This window comes from Scomber japonicus, chromosome 3 (genome assembly GCF_027409825.1).
Source record: "Scomber japonicus isolate fScoJap1 chromosome 3, fScoJap1.pri, whole genome shotgun sequence".
Classification (NCBI taxonomy): Eukaryota; Metazoa; Chordata; class Actinopteri; order Scombriformes; family Scombridae; genus Scomber; species Scomber japonicus.
In genome coordinates, this window is record NC_070580.1 from 4,410,850 (window position 1) to 4,428,543 (window position 17,694).

The 17,694-nt window shown below is 38.5% G+C and overlaps 1 protein-coding gene across 1 annotated transcript; it reads left to right on the forward strand.

The window, feature by feature from the left end:
• The first annotated feature begins 427 nt into the window (after positions 1-427).
• LOC128355157 (helicase with zinc finger domain 2-like) lies at positions 428-15,673 on the forward strand. The gene is made up of 19 exons (XM_053315393.1): positions 428-1,770; positions 2,337-2,520; positions 2,716-2,823; positions 3,231-3,745; positions 3,837-4,475; positions 4,588-5,380; positions 5,473-5,548; positions 5,723-9,095; positions 9,238-9,320; positions 9,418-9,543; positions 9,623-9,778; positions 9,918-10,062; positions 10,149-10,280; positions 11,691-11,883; positions 12,069-12,215; positions 12,326-12,535; positions 14,546-14,702; positions 15,034-15,201; positions 15,449-15,673. Exons 1-19 carry the CDS (start codon positions 428-430, stop codon positions 15,559-15,561), a joined length of 8,661 nt encoding a protein of 2,886 aa, XP_053171368.1. The 3' UTR covers positions 15,562-15,673.
• The last annotated feature ends 2,021 nt before the right edge of the window (positions 15,674-17,694 follow it).

Here is a 17,694-nt window from a genome sequence, read left to right on the forward strand (position 1 = left end):
TCTATGCCAAGGCCACATTTCTGAAGCATCATATTGAAGAGTCATCTTAGCAACAAGCATGCTCTGTGTATTTCCTGGCAGTCTAAACCTTCAATGTTGATGTCATACTCTGTGATACTCGAGCTATTATGCAGACAAATAAAAGTATTTGCTTAAAAGTGACCCTCTGTGGTTTTCTGAATTAAACAGCATTCTTAAGCATAATTCTTATTATTCTTTTTTCTCTGTTGTTTTCTCTTTTAGACACATTCTGGATGTTTTCAGATTTTGGCCCTCAGTTGTTCATACATCCAGAGATTCCTTGATGTATGATGAATCTGACTGTAATCAGGAAAAATACTACTGAACCTCTGAGTCTACATTCCTACAATCTGCAAGGCCATATCCTGCATTCAAGTGCTGACTTCAGCATTATGCATGTGTCACAATGTCAACTAGGGCGACCAAACTGGCTCTGCTTTCATCAACATATGACCTCAAACTTGTATGCATTCAGTGCTCTGTCAGAAAGAAAGAAATTACGTATTCCTTAAAATCAGTCCAGCACCAGTGTTCACATGATCTCCTGCTCTGCAGAGCCAAAGGTGGCGGCAAATGGAGGCCGGTTTCTAGACGTCCCAAGTTTCCAAACCCTAGTCAGTATATGACCTGTTGGTTCTTTGAAGAGGGCTCTGGCTGCACAAGGCACCAAAACCGATGCACCTTTGCTAGAAGTGATGAGGAAGCAGCAGTGTGGAACTTTGAAAAGCATCAAAGATTAGACCATGACCATCTCTGCTATCTTATATCTCAGTCTGAGAGAGGATCTGATCAGAGTAACACATCTAAACGTCTTGGTGACCTTTTGGATTTAGATTTGAAGGCTGTGTGTGATCTATGCTCTGTTAAGGAGAATGAAATAACATACACTGTTGAGTCAGTTATTCACAAGTGCAGTAGAAATCAGCTTTTAGTCAAAGCCAAAGCCACTTACCAATGGAGACCTGTCTCTGAGCGGCCTAAATGTGGAAACTTTGGTCAAAATGTCTTTTACAAAGCTTGTGACTTCTATGTAGAGGGCACTGGATGCACACAACATGGAGAGAGCTGCACTTTTGCCAGAAGCTTCGAAGAGGCCACTGTATGGAACTATGTTAGAGGGAAAAAAATAGATAAAGATGAGTTAATCAGACATGTAGCTGAATCTGAGCATATTTCGATAACACCAGAAAGTGCAGCTGAAAGCATACTCCAAACATTTTCAGGGGAATTCATTGAGCTCTGTAAAGACTGCTTTCATGATCGTCCACAAAAATTAACAGTCAAAAGATGGAACGCCACTTGCTCGGCAGACAAAGCACACACCTGGAACCCAATCTTAGTTTATCACTTATCAGAGAATAATAAGAATGACATCTACAGTCAGGTGCGCTCACTTCCCCAAAACTGTCAGTTTAAGTACTGCAGTCATGTCAGGCAAGACAAGCCCTGCTGGCATCAGGCCGGCCACTGTGCCTCTGCCCAGAGTGAGGTGGAGATGATGGTGTGGAAAGCGGAACAGAGTGGACTCTTAGTCCGGCCTCATCTCCTTCATTTGAGCCAGCAGAAACAGTCCAGACAGGTCAGCATGTACTGCAAAGTCTGCCTCCTGGCCCTTTCCTCCACAGAGAGCTTCTTCAAGCACTGCTCCTCTTTGGAGCATGCCAAGTTACTCTCTGATGACACCACCACCAAGTGGGAATGTCGGCAACCTCCACACAATCGCAGAGCTGAGTTTTGGCTGTGTGACAGGTAATCAACACTGTTCCCCTTTACATGATTTACTGCTGTACTGTAGGTACTGTAGGTTTTTTGCCATGGCTATGGACATTTATACTATTATGTGGTGTAATCCCAAAAAACCAAGAGCTTTACCCAGTTGGTCATCCATTTGCACAATTGCATACGGTTTTATGGGACTCTCCATCTTCCTGTGGTTTGATCTATTGAAAACAGGATATTCAGTATTGTTGTTATTGTTAAGATGCCCTTCTTGAATAACATATCAGGAATCACACATACATAGTAATTGTAAAGGTCTTTTTGCTGTTAAAAAGGGGAAAGCATTTCCCAACTTATCCTTTAAAGAGTAATGTTGTATTCCACTTTCACACAACATAGTAACAAAACTAGGAAAGTTTTGTGTATGTAATGTAGTGCAAAAACTTATTGATGGAATTAAAGGGTTATTACCAATTTGAAAAAAAGTCAGTATTAACACAAGATGGTGACAGACTTCCAGAAACACCTCAAACAACTGTTATTGTTTGTTACTATTCCAATGTTTATTTTGTACTGAAATTTCCATTTCATCTCAGACCACAAACGTGTGAGTATGACAACAACTGTCCAAAAGCTCATTCTATGGAAGAACTGAAGGAGTGGGTGATGCGTGCTGAAGAGGAAGCGGAAATCAGACATAACATTGAAGCCCAAGGTTACATGAGTTATAATGACAGGCTTTTGGAAGAATACAAAAACAGCAGCAATGAAGTATACATTGTGAGTATGAGGCTCAAATATTTTGTTTAGGTTCAGGTAACAAAGGTAGTTAACACTAGTTACTATTACTACAATTACCATTACTATTACTATTATTATTACTATTACTAATAATATAGGTATTGAGAGTTCAATCAATTTACTCTACCAATTCCTATCAATTCAAACAATTTTACTACTTCATATTTTCAACAGATGTCAGTTCAAGTTGATGATGTCAGCATCTCTTGTGATAAAGATTTAACTTTGGAGTGTGAACACATCAATGCAACACTTCAGTGGAACTTTCAAGTTGAAACAGAGGTAAGATTTTTAGATTTTGTTTTTGTAAGTGCCTGGACACACAGGAAGTGTCAGAAGTGCGTGTGCATTGTAGACCATCTTGATTTTTACTTTGGCGCCCATGTTAACAGATTAGAGTATCCACACAGTACACATGACGCGCTTCTTAGTCTGGAACCTCGGCAGAGCAGGTACTAAAAAGTGTAAAAAAGTGTAAAAAAGTAAAAAGTAAAAAAGTACCTGGTGTACTATCCCTAGTGGAAACGCAAAAAAAACGAGTAGAGTCGAGTCGAGATGTGCTAGAACTGTATAGTGGAAAAGCGCTAAATGTGTTATTCACACTGTCTTCAAATCAGTCTTCAAATAACTTTATCTTTAATGTCCTCATCATAGTATGCTTAATTATTATTACTTGTGTGTTTGTACAGAGACAGCTTGTGCATGTGGCGCTGTTGAAGCAAGAACCAGGAGCATTATTTACATTGGATGACCTCAGTTTAGCGCCCTGCAGTCACTCCCCAGGTGAACACTTTCTCCGTGATGACATGACCTATGACATCATTGTGTCTTTCACATGCACCAACCCAGGTCTGTATGAACAGTGGTTAGTGCTAGATTTTGACATGAGACCAGTGCTCTTGAGAAAACTCAGAGTAAGAGTGGGCCAGCCATCATTGGATGACATTGAACCACCAACTATGACCCCTGGAGTCACCTTTCAGTGTGTTGAGCGTTGGAATCGAGGGAACAGGGTTATCATCCCATGTTCCGCCAGGAAAGAAGAACAGGAGGAGCTGCTAAAGGAGTACAAGCCTCCTCTGATTAACTTTCTGTTTAAGTCCTCCTATAACAGCCAAACACATCTGAATCATGAAAACTACAAAGAAAGCATGCACCACTTCCTGTACAAAGAGGAACTGGCAGAAGATCAGGTTGTTTCAAGGTAATATGCTGTTCTGTATCTGTGCATTATTCCTTTTATGATGTTTGGAGTTAGCACATATATGCAAATCAATGCTTTTTTTCTTATTTAGGCTAAATGTTTGTGGAGAAATTAAAACACTGGATATGTTGAGCAGTCCAGAGTTTGGCATGATGATTGCTCCTCCAGGAGAACTGTTCTGTTCTGTCTCAACTCCCTGTAATCTCACACCGAACACCCCTGAGGGACAGGTACTGAAACGAAGCATCAAGTCTGGCCTCATAGCACCTTTATGTTCAATTGGCAGAAACTCCAAAGTCTATGAGGCCAACATCCTGCAAGACACAAAAAGTGAAAACAAAATGTATTTGGAACTTCCTAAAAGATGTTGCTCAGATCTTATGCTCAAAAGAAATGAATCATATCAAATGGAAGTGCAGTTTCAGCTTGACCGCGACAGCTTCTGTACCATGCACAAGGCTGTCGACCTCCTGCCTGATACAAAAAGAGTGCTACCAGACCTTAAAAAATGCAGTGTTCCTGCAAAACACATGCACTATGAGAACCTGAATGTAAAGCAAAAGTCAGCATTTGACTTTATCACTGGGTTTTCCAGTGTCCAAAAAAGCGTGGCACCACTCCTCATCTATGGACCATTTGGAACTGGGAAAACATTCACCCTTGCCACAGCAGCCAGAGAACTTTCTAAAGAGCCTGACAACAAAGTGCTAATTTGCACCCACACCAACAGGTAATAATTACCATTGAAAATGTATTGAAATATTTATTTATTGCTTTATACGGGTATATAATCCCCAAGCAAAGTTTTAAAATCTTGTATGCTCATTTTTGTTTACTTTCAGTTCTGCAGATCTGTATGTCAAAGAGCACTTCCATCCATTCATTGACAAAAAAAATGCTGGGATGAAGCCGATACGGATAAAAGCAGACACCAAAAGTGCTTTGTATGCCACAGATGAGATTACTTTGAAGTACTGCTTTCTTTCAGAAGACAGACAGTTTCTACCATCAACCAAAGCTATTCTAGATTGCCACAAAATAGTCATAACAACAACAATAATGGCAATGCATTTTCATGACCTTAAGCTCCCAGAGGGATACTTCACACACATTCTAATTGATGAAGCCTCTCAGATGCTGGAATGTGAAGCCTTGATTCCCCTTGGTTTAGTTGGGCCAAACACAAGAGTTGTGTTAGCAGGGGATCACATGCAAATGGGGCCAAAACTTTTCTCAGTGGATGATCATCACCGTTCAAATCACACATTCCTTAATCGCTTGTTCCACTACTATCAAGACCAAAAGTGTGATGCTGCCCAAAAAAGTAGAATCATTTTCAGTGAAAACTACCGTTCAACCAAAGAAATTGTGGAGTTTGTATCCACCCATTTCTACATCGGTAAGAATGATATTATCAAAGCTACTGGAAATATTCCACCTCCTGACAATGGCCCTGCCATCAAATTCTACCATGTTAGGGGAGAGTGTCTCTTGGACACAGTGTCTATGTCTTGGTATAACAAAGAAGAGGTTTCCACAGTGAATGAAGCAGTGAACGAAATTCTCAAACACTGGCCATCAACATGGGGACCCAAGGACCAACGCTCAATATGTGTCCTATCAGAGGGATGCCAGGTAAATTAAAACTAATTAATTAATTACTTCAATGATAGAGGGTTTGGTCAGAGTTTTAAACTAATATTTTAATTATCTTAATTGTTCCTTAGGTTCGACTAATTCGGACAGCACTTAAGAGAAAAGGCCTTGCAGATATCCATGTGGAGAATCTTTCAAATGTGCAAGGTAATTTTGCTTTAGCTTTAAGAAATCCAGTATGTTTATCCCAGTATGATAAACATAAAGACTCAAACTGAACACCTGTCTGTCTATTCGAACATTAAATTGATATCGCATTTCATATATGTTATTGGCCTTTTTTTCCATGTTCTCATTGTAAGTTCTGCGATGTGTCAACAGGCAAACAGTTTAGGGCAGTCATAATGACAGCTGTGCAAACACGTGATAGCCTAAGAACATCACATCTGCCTGGTCTGGAGCTGTTCAATGATGCCCGTGTGTTAAACACAGCAATGACGAGGGCTCAGTCCCAAGTGGTTGTGATTGGAGATGCTGCTGCCCTCTGCAGCTTTGGGAAATGCCCAGGAATCTGGAAGATCTACATAGAACACTGCATCAACAACATTGGTGTTGCACCACAGCATTTCACCAAAGATTTCTTTGAAAAAGATGTCATGGAAACTGCAAGATTTCAAAATCCTGAAAATGTGGATGAGAGCAGCATTCCTAGTGATTTAATTCTTCAAGAACTGAAAGATGAATATGAACAGCTAGAAACAGAATATAGTTCAGATGAAGACTGTTTGGAAGGCTTCAATCACCACAAGTCAAGCTCATCATACAATACCACTGATGATCTTACAGATGTTTTAGAGTTATGTAAAAAACAACCAGAGATGTACAAGCATGGAAAGTTGGTCATGGAGTCCCATGACACAGGTTATGTCATACCATATAATAGCCCCACCAGACATATAAGCATAAATGGAAGGGCAAACCTGGGCAAGGCCTTCTCTGGAGATGAAGTGCTTTTACAAGGATCAACAGTGTTCAGCATCACCAAGAAAGATGAATCAGCCCGCAAACTAGTGTGTGTGCTTGAGGATGAAGATTACAGCAAACCAAGACAGAATTCTGGTGACAAATTTGTCAAAAGATTGATGATTCCTATTACAAAAACTGCACCCAAAATACGCATACTGATGAAAACACCTAACAGGCTCCCAATAAAAAAGCTAATCAAGGGACATTGGAAAACTGTAACACATGAATGCCTTGATGAACAACTGGAACAGAACAATGTGTTTATGGTGCAAGTGATTGACTGGAGAGAAAATTATTCATATCCATTGGGGAACGTGACAAGAATTTTTCCAACTGGAAAATCTTTGGATGGACTAATTGTCCTGGATGAAGAATTCAAAGTTGTGCCCACTCCATGTAACTCACACAAAGCTGACAATATGGCAGATGAAGACAGCACACACAGACAGGATATACGTGAGGTAATGACTTTCACAGTGGATCCAGAAAATGCAACAGACTTGGATGATGCCATCAGTGTCAGGGATGTTGGAGACCAATATGAGCTGGGAATCCATATTGCAGATGTGGCAAGCTTTGTGAGTCGAGGAAGTAAATTAGATGAGAATGCAAAACAACGTGGTGCAACATATTACCGCAGCAGGGAAGAACCCATTCATATGTTCCCCAAAGACTTGAGCACTGAACATTTTAGTCTTCTGGAAGATCAAGATCGTAGGGTGGTTTCATTGATGTTCAAAGTAAACAATCAAACACATGAGGTCATTGGAAAGCCTGAATTCCAGCTGTCACTGATCAAGTCTAACAGAAAGTTGTCTTATGAAGATGCAGAGATCATGATCTCCGAAAGATATGAACAGAGACCTGAATTTGATTCAGTAGAAAATTGTGTCGCTGTGGCTTATTGTTTTGCAAAAGAACAAAGGAAAAGAAGACTTCAGGACTGGGCTTATGCTCAACCTGATGATCACAGATTGCCCGGGAAGCGCAAAGCCCATCTGATGATTGAAGAGCTAAGTGTGTTATTCAACAAACATGCATCTGAGACTTTGATTGATTCAGAAAAAGCAAGGGATTGCACACCCCTTCGCTGTCAGGCAGGACCAGATCCTGAAAAAGTTGAAAATTTCAAAAACAAATGTGGAGAACTCATATCACTGTCTTTACATGTTCGGCACAACGTTAGCCATGATGAACTCGTCTCAAACTGTGGAAACTTCCGTGTACTCACACAAGTGTGGGACGATATCCAGTCAGCTGCCAGAAAAGGTGATATAGACCAAATGGTGGATCTCATTGCAACAGATGACATCCACCCTCTGCTCCAGCCCGTTATTGATCAGTTCAAAAAGTGCTTTAGCAAAGCTTATGTCATCTGTTACTCCTCCCCTGAGGCAGAAGTTGGGCATTATTCGCTAAACGTAACGTATTACACACATGCATCCTCACCAATACGGCGGTATATGGACATCGTCTTGCAAAGACTTTTGCACTCCATCATATGTGACAGGAATGTCCAGTACACTCAAACAGAGATTACGACTTTGTGCAATCAATTTGAGAACAACTTCAAGGATGCCAAAGAGTATGAACAAAAGGCTGAGAAAATCTCCTATGCAGTGAGTATGAAAAAACAAAGTGCCACAAAGCTAGCATTTGTTGTTAGTGCAGAACCTAAAAGAACAGGTTTTGCAGTGTCATTTCCTTTTAACACAAACATATTTGCAGAGAGTTTATCAATTATGTACAAAGATTTACAGTTGGACAACCAGCCGTTTTTTGATGACAATAATCACTGTGTCACTCTTAAGTGGAAAAGGAGGATCTATGCAGCTGACAACATGCAAATCTACCAGGAAAAAATGCTGTCAGACTGTGCTCCCTATATTGAGCTTCCACTGACAGTATGGAAAGACATTGTTGATGCAATTGCTGAAGAAAAGTGGGATCATGCAAAGTCACTCATAATCAACGCTAATACTAAGCAACCAGAAAAAGAAAAGAGTCTGCCAGAATCTTCCCAGGTGCATCAAGCTGAGACTAACACACACACTTCTGAAGAAGACCACTATGTCGATTTTGACCTTGAGTTGAAGCCAGGGGACACCCTTAAGATCCAAATGACCTCAGAATTTGTAAGAGGTTATCCCATGCCTGTTGTTCAGTTGCTTCACATTAGACCAAAGTTTGAAGTTTGTGTGGAACATGTCCACAGCCCTATCACATGCTTCTCCAAATGTACAGATAATCCATCAAGAATTTATTATAGTGATACGGAGGAGTATGTCCAGATCTGGAACCCATTGTGTGAGATGGAATCTGCTGCCACTGCAGTGAGTGAAAGTGACAGCATAATCATTGAGAACCTGCCAGTAAACTTTAAAAAGGAGCAGGAACATAGACTAACAGGAAGCTTCTTCTTACCTCTGGAACAGATCAATGAATGGGCCATTGGATGCAACCTTTCAAAGTGCTTCCTGTGCATTCGAAAAAGAGGTTTGAAGTTGAATTCACCTCTGGAACATTCTGCACAAGTGGACCCAAAAGAGTTCACATGGGTGGCTCATGCTGTCACCTACACAGTAGAAGAAGGTGAACACTCTTCAAATGATGGAAGTACAGTGAAGTTCTATGTCCATCACCTGCCAATGGAGAACATTCCTGAATGTGTGTTTCAGAAAAGCACACATTTCACAGTTGAAATAATCCCAAAGCTCCTGCCTGACATGTAAGTTCCAGTGTACCTCACCATTACTCAATAAATGTAACACTGCTTATAGTTTAATTTGATTACATTATTTTCTGGAGGTCTTAACAGCACTTTTCATTTCATGTTTTTCTTTTTAATGTACTTTTATGATTTTTTGCAGACGGAAAGAAAATGCTGTGGTCAGCATTCAGTCTGCATGTGATCTTGTCAAGAATATAGCACTTGGGAAACCCATTCCCAAATGTAGGTACATTAGACAGTGAATATTTGCCCAGAGGTTTACTATTAGTATCCACTTATAAAACAAAACAACATAAAACCTCTCATTTTGTCTATGCAGTAAAAATAAAGTCGACCACCATGAGGAAACAGCTACCATACAGACTGCCAGAGCTTAACCAGAGTCAGAACAAAGCTGTGGACCAAGCTCTAAATGATACATTCACAGTAATACAGGGACCACCTGGTATGAACTAGAAATGGTATTCACCTTGATGCTTCATATTTTCTGCAATGGCTTAAAAACTTCCCCACTTGTGTCTTAGGAACTGGAAAGACAGTAGTGGGTGTCTACATAGTGTACCATTTCTCTGAGCTGAACTCTAAGAACAAAAGGAAGTATGTTGACCCAAAGGATGAGAACAAGAAACAAGTTATTCTCTACTGCGGACCGTCCAACAAGTCTGTTGATGTTGTTGCAGGCAAGCTACTATATATCTCATGTGTTCTCTGGTGAAGTTTTAATTCCTTTCTGTTACTAATCCATGTTGTGTTGTGTTGTGTTGTGTTGTGTTGTGTGTGTGTGTGTGTGTGTGTGTGTCTTTTGCTGTTAAAATACAGAGTACCTGTTGAAGTTTAAGGGCAGACTGAAACTCCTCAGAGTCTACAGCCAACAAGTGGAGATGCTGGACTACCCTTATCCAGACCGAAACCTTCAGTTTTACTGTAGGACATTCCGCCAAGAATGTGCCAAACCAAAACTTCGGTATTATAATCACACCAGTTAATGACACAGTTTTTAAATATTTCCTCTATTATTCATTTTCACTGACATATTTCACATGGCTTTAGGAGTATCACTCTTCATCACCGCATGCGAGAGGAACAAAATCCTCATTCAGGTCGAATAAAAGATTTTGACAGACGCATTCAACTTGCCCTCGCCAAAAAAGAAGAACGGCTGACTGCTCAAGAGGTGAAAGAGTAAGTTCAAATTAATTCATGCATGGAAATAATTGGTGAATTATTTTGGTAAGTATCCCTGAATGCATTTCCTTTCTCATGAAACATTTGCAAAGCCAATTTAAAAATGACTCCAAGTTCTGCACAAGGGGGACCTGTAAAATAAATTAATTTAAACTTTTCAGCAGGACCTTTCTTACACCTGTCCCAGTGCTTGTGTCACACCAGTTAATGACACAGTTTTAAATATTTGATTTCTTATTAATTTACACTGGCATATTTTACATGTTTTTCAGGGATATCACTCTTCATCACCAAATGCGGCAAGAAGAAAACCCTTATTCAGGTCGAATAAGAGATTTTGACAAATGCTTTGAACTTGACTTTGAGAACAAAGGACAACAACTGACAGCTCAAGAGGTGAAAGAGTAAGTTCAAAAGCATATATGCATGGAAATAATTAGTGAGTAACACTCACCAGAACACAAATGAAGACTCAGAATTTCTGTTATTTAAACCTTTTCATAGTACCTTTCATATCCAATTTAAAGTATTCTCCTTGAGATGCAATACACTTCTTCTCCCGTTCCTGGCAACATTTCCTTTTGTCACTAGTGTCAGAACCCTTGTGTATCTCTTCTTGGAATTCTTCCACAGTGACAAATCTTCTCCCTTTCAGTCCAAATTCATAGGCCTAGATTACCTACTAGCAAATCTTGCTCTCCTGCTTCTGTGGCTTCCAGAATTTTTTGGGTTCTCCCTTATACATCCCTGTCTACTATAGCCAATGATCTACAGCTACCTGTGAATTGCTGGAATAGTGTGAAAAATATTCCACATGGTACTGCTAATGTTAGGCCCAAACTGTATGAAGCTTCTTTCCTATTAAACCATTTCACCTGTGCATGGATTTATCTTTTTTTATAATATCAATATAAAACCTAAAATCTTATTGACAAGGCGCTTTGGAAAAATGTCTAAATCTATTTGTTAGATTAAATCTATTTGTTAAATTAGCTTTACTCTGTGACGAGTCAAGCTTTCATTAGTTAAAATGTCTGCATTGTTAGCATTTACTCTGGTTGTTTCACAGTGGAGGCCGTCATTGCCTCCACACTAAAATGTATTAATTGTGAAAGATAATTAGGAAGTGTTTTATTTGTATCAACAGGAGCTTTAACATTGTAATTTGTTACAATGTCAGACATTTTAACTAAATTGGCTGTCAATAAGTGTCAAATAATGAGATAAAAATATGTAGAAGTAATCCCTGTTCAAGTTATAAACTTTTTTTTTTTAATTGAGAATATTTTAATAGAAAAAAGGAGTAAGTGAGATCAGAAAAGACTAAAAATGCAAAAAGACCAGGTCAGTTTGATTTTGAAGAATTTTAGTTGTAACACTAACTGTACGGATTGTTTTTCCTCATAGATACAAAAAGCTTCTCAGAGATGCTCGGACATATGAACTTGAACGGCATGACGTCATACTGTGCACATGTACACAGTCTTCCTCACCGAGCTTGACTAAGACCGTCACTGCACGTCAGATCCTCATTGATGAATGTGCAATGGCCACTGAACCCCAGGCCATGATTCCATTAGTCTGCAACAATCCAGAAAAGGTGTGCTTTTTATTTAATGATCAGCATCATGCTCCTGATCTCCATCAACACTTTATGTCTGTATTCTAATGATATATAAATTTACTTACAGGCTGCTTTTGTCAATTTGACCAACCCTTTGCTAAATTTTATTGACAGCAGACAGCTCTTGATTTCACTCAATTGTCTCACAATGTGACTTTCAGATTGTTTTGATTGGTGACCACAAACAGTTACGACCTATTGTGAAGAATCAGCGTGTGAGGAAGCTGGGGATGGCTAAGTCTCTGTTTGAACGTTACTATACAATCCATGATGACAGGGCAGTGATGCTGGACATACAGTACAGAATGGTGAGAACATGAAATACATGTATACACATATATAGTGTGTATCTCATACAGCTTGTTGTATATAACTAATGTTGCAATAAACAATAATTATAAACCATGTGTCTTCATAGCATAAGGACATATGTCAGTTCCCATCAAATGAATACTATGAGGGAGAGCTGAAAACTGGCATGGAGCAGCCAAGCAGTGTCCTACGTGTTGGCGGCAGAACAATGCCAATCATTTTTGGTCACATCATAGGAAAGACCAACAGTCTGGTTGTGAACACAGCCAAGGGCAACGAGAACTCTAAAGCAAACCTGGAAGAGAGAGACAAAGTGGTACAGTATTAAGCACCCTTGCTTTTCCTTGTTGATTTTAAAACAATAATAATAAGATAAACTTAATTGTCCCAAAGGAAATTTGTGCTGAATACACCTGCACATAAACAATGGAGCATGACCGACATGGGCGATAGTTATTTTACAGTGGAAAAATGAACTGATAACCAATATGGTAGCCGACATAGTGATTTTTTAAAACTGGAATGATTACCTTTTTTATGTGGATTACTCACGATTGTTCACTGATATGACTATGCAAAGGTACTCAGAAAGCTGCTTTATAAAACAAGTAACTTTAATGAAGTATACTAAACATTATACATTTTATTTTAATTTCTAGAAAATGTCTTTATTTCTAGAAATAAAATACCTTAATAAACATTAGTACTATGCAGTATTAGTAATTACCGTATTTCTGTTCATTGAACTCCAATCAGAAATGCTTTTGTCTTGCTTATAAAAAATGTCACTTTTATCAATAGTTCACTGTTCATGTATAACATTAGTGGTCACAAACAGTAACTGCTGCTGAGTGAAGAGATGAAGAGCAGCAGCGGCCCTGGACTTTCTCCTTAATAGGCCCACCACCCAGTCGCACACAAACAGTCACTAACAGGGTTGTCCTGATATCCCCTCACAATATTAAATATTATACCAAACAATATTATACCAATATTATACCAAACAAGGTATTTGTAGGAAGTAACATCACAAAACCAATTAACTAATTATTGTACAATTCTGCTGTGATTAATTACTATCAATTGCTTCCTTGTAATAATGAAGCGATTTACCAACAAACCCCAGGTGTGTAGTCTATGTTAGGCTAATGGGGATGTGTACAGACTCAGTCTGCTGAACTGCAGAAAGATGCTCTGATGCTAACGTTTAAGTCTGCTACATTACTGTCTGTACTGACAAACTGTAGCTCTGCTAATGTAGCTAACATGTGAAAAGCAGGTGTGACATGTTGTCAGGGACGGACTTAATGTTATATTAGTTATATTGAACAGGGTAAATGAAGGGATAGTGGTTTATTAACTTCTCACTATGTATTTCACAAACTATTGGTAACTTACTATGGAGACTGTTGACTCCACACTGCAGTTAGCTCTGGCACTATCTACCCGGCATGCTTCATATTCAAATATTTTTATTGGCTTTTTATATTGCAAACACATACAACACAGTCAACAAGCCTGCAAACAGCAGTCACAAAATATATGGAAAATAAAGCAACAATAATAACAATATCAAATGTATATATATGAAAAGAATAGATGAATAAAATAAAAAATTAAATAATAATAAAAACATAAAAATAAATACATAAATAATAAATAAATAAATATAATAATAATAATGATAATAAAAACAATGACAGAAACTAAAATTAAAGCGTACAATTTTAACCCGTTACAGAGATTGTGAGTCAGTTATGTAGTACTGCCCGTCATGCTTTAGACAGTATTGTGAGCAGTGGAGTTGAAGTATACTCTGCTGGACAAACTGTGTAATGACACCATTTATAGATCACTCCAAGCATCATTTTCTTCATTATATGTTCTGTAAAAAAGTTTTTATATCGGAAAACATGTACACCGATACCGATATATCTGTGAAAGGCTCATATCAGCCAACGCCCATAAATCGGTTGGGCTCTAATAAACAACATACATGAGAGACAGACTCTAATAAACAACAGACATGAGAAACACAGTGACAGGACCAAAAATACAACAGTGACACAACATCATAGGGTTGACATTCCTAACTTTTTGTAGGACCAAATATCATTAGTGTAAAAAATAGTCTCTATGGCCTCTGCCCCCAGTTTGGAGAAGTCAATAAAGTCATTCAGTTCATTAGTTTTGGCTGTGCCATCCAATGTAATGATCTGTTTTCTCTGAGAGTTCATGTTTGTGATATTCTTCATTCTTCAAAATATAGGGGTAAAAGTTAGCCTTGAGTAATCGATATGATTGTAATGATTTGGTTCTTTTGCAGGTTGAGATAGCTGAAATACTGGTGAAGAAAGCCAAAGTTGAACAGCAGAGTATTGTGATCCTGTCGCCCTATAATGCCCAAGTGTCAGGAATCAGAGATGAGCTGAAGAAGAAGAAACTGGATCAAATCACTGTTACCACAATCACGAAAAGCCAAGGTAACAGTGTAGCTCTCTGCTTCCAGACAAATCCTTCACTGGGTGAAAAGTAGCAACACCACAATGTAAAAGTATAGATGTTTTTATTTTCATGTTTGTTCCAATACTGCTGGATCTAACTACTCCACACACTGCTGTGTAACTGAAATTAGCAGTCAGTCATATTTATGACCAGATCTTACATTTAGAATATAAAATCCTAATCTGTAGAGTATTTGACACTGATTAATGTAAGGAAATAAAGAGTGCAGTGATTCGGTGCATCACAAAAAATAGAAAAAATCCTTACAGTGAAGGTTCATCATGAAGCATTTTGCATTTTGTCTTCTAGGAAGTGAATGGCGTTATGTCATCCTATCGACTGTGTGCTCTTTGCCAAGTGAAGAGATTCAGAGGGAACCAAATGGACCCTGGCTGTCCAAACATATTGGCTTTGTAGGTGATCCAAACCAGATCAATGTGGGCATCACCAGGGCCAAGGAAGGACTGTGCATCATTGGTGAGATCTGTTTTTTTCTACCTGTTCTCCAGTCTCAAGGCTGAGTGATCAAATGACCTGAAGAGGTTAAAAAATGCATTGTCTTATCATCTTGTCATGTTTGAGGGATCTGGGTAACACAGATCTCCATATCTAATACTTACAATATAGTAATAATAAAACATAAAATGTGTATCAAGCAGTATTAAGAGATGCTGTATTCTCATTTATATATATATATAACTCAAATATGTCTGTGTTTTCAAAGGGAACCAAGAGTTGCTCAACTGCAGTGGAGCTTGGAGAAAGCTCCTGGAACACTACAGGCTTCACAACGCAGTGACAGATGCAGACAAGATTTCAGTGCGAGGTGCCACATAGCTGATCTCCTTTATCCATGTGAAGAGACTTGATTTCTACAAGCCATAGATCAGAACTCTTACACTGACTCAACAGCATTATTTCATAAAATATGTATATTTCATGTTTTTCTATGATATCACAATAACTTGTGCTGTTTTCTTCTTATTTTTACAGTTTTATAGCAGATTTGGGGGTTTGATATTGTATTTGATCATAAACTGTATGTATTTGACACAGTTGTTTCTGTTTTTGATTTACACACCTGTTTCTCTTTTTAAAAATATGTATGAATCTGTATGTAAATATGGAATCCTTCAACTTCTGTTTCAACTGTATTTGTATGTGTATCTGTATCTGTATTTTTTGTCTGAGAATTTAAATCTGGATCTTTTAATTCATTTTTATTTTTAGTTGAACTAGTGAATGTAGTGTAGTTTATGAAATCACATTCAGTCATTGTGTCTGTATACTGATGAGTCAGCATTTGTTTCTATCGCAGGACAGCTGATCTTAACTGTTCAGCTGCCTCCCCATTCAATGAGATGAGTCTGCAGCTTTTTCTTATGTTTAACTTCCTATAATATTGTTATTGATACATTTTAATGTTGTATATTCAGGGAGTAGCTTTGGCTACAGAATTGTTATAAAAAACATGTTGCATTGTGCCACATTCCTATTATCCTATAATGTTGTTATTGACAGTTTTAATGTTTTATATTCAGGGAGTAACTTTGTCTACAGAAATGTTTATAAAACTATTTTCCATTGTGCTATTTTTTGTTTTATTGATAAGTCATTGTGGCATCCAGTGATTTGAATAAATGTGTGTAATCATACAAAAACATTTGAGCATTTTCAAATATCATTTCGTTATTTCCTCTCCATATGAAATCAAAAGATATAATTGTAAGAATGGAAACACATTCAAGGTGTGAACATATTATACGATACATATTCCTGCTTTATTTTGCTTTATTTAGCTCTCAGGCTTGTACAGTGTTTTCCATTTTAAAGCCTACTCTCTCACTCAGACTGCACTGCACTGTTCTATAAGTGGTCAGTCATGTGATGTGATGTGATATGATGAGATGAGATGAAGCAGAGTATGGCCTATGGCCTTGTCCTGTAAAGACACCATTTGTATATAATATAAGCAGCTTAAACACACACACACACACACACACACATACACACACACACAGAGAGAGAGAGAGAGAGAGAGAGAGAGAGAGAGAGAGAGAGAGAGAGAGAGAGAGAGAGAGAGAGAGAGACAGAGAGAGAGAGAGAGAGAGAGAGAGAGAGAGAGAATGGTTAGAAAAACAGGAAAACTGATATGCAGTGAGCACAGGACTCAAACCCACATGCTGTTAAGACAAACCTGTTACTCTGGTTCCATTTCAATGCCAAAGTCATGACATATGATAAGAGTCTTTTCCTCATCATTTAGGAGGCTACATTTTCGGATCAGGTTGAGCGATAGTTGTGTTGAGGGGAAAAACACAAGCAGAAGTTGGCCTTGAGTTTATCAGTTTATCAAGTACATCATCATGTTCCACTGCAATGTTGTCAGTTCGATTAAAGGCGGGGCTCTTGTTGCACGTCATCCCCCCTCTGTCTCCCCTGCATGTCCTGTATGTAGCTATAACTGAGCAAAATATAGAGTTAGGAATAACTTCAGGGTTGGTAAGTCCAATGGAACAAATCAAACTATAAAGGTTAAAAAACAACAAATGACAGTAAGTTGTTTCCTGAAGCTAAATAAACAGTACAAAATATGATCAAGAATGCACTACAAGCTCCATATAGATAATTCCATCACAATACACAGTATAAACCATGCAAACTGTAGCTCATTGGGAGAAGGCAATGCAGGTCTGGTAGAATTCACACACACACACACACACACACACACACACACACACACACACACACACACACCAAACAGCTACAGCTAAAGTCTTAGCTGTAGCTGATTAAACAAAAGCTAAATTCAAATGTATTACACATGTAGCTGCACATATCAACTCCAAAATAGATCATGCATTTGGCGCCACTTCCTCTTTAATTAGCCAACAGGAACTGCTTAGATGGATAAATTGTCCTGCTACTTGTCTGGCATTGTTTACTTTCTTCCTCCTTGGGATCAGCTGT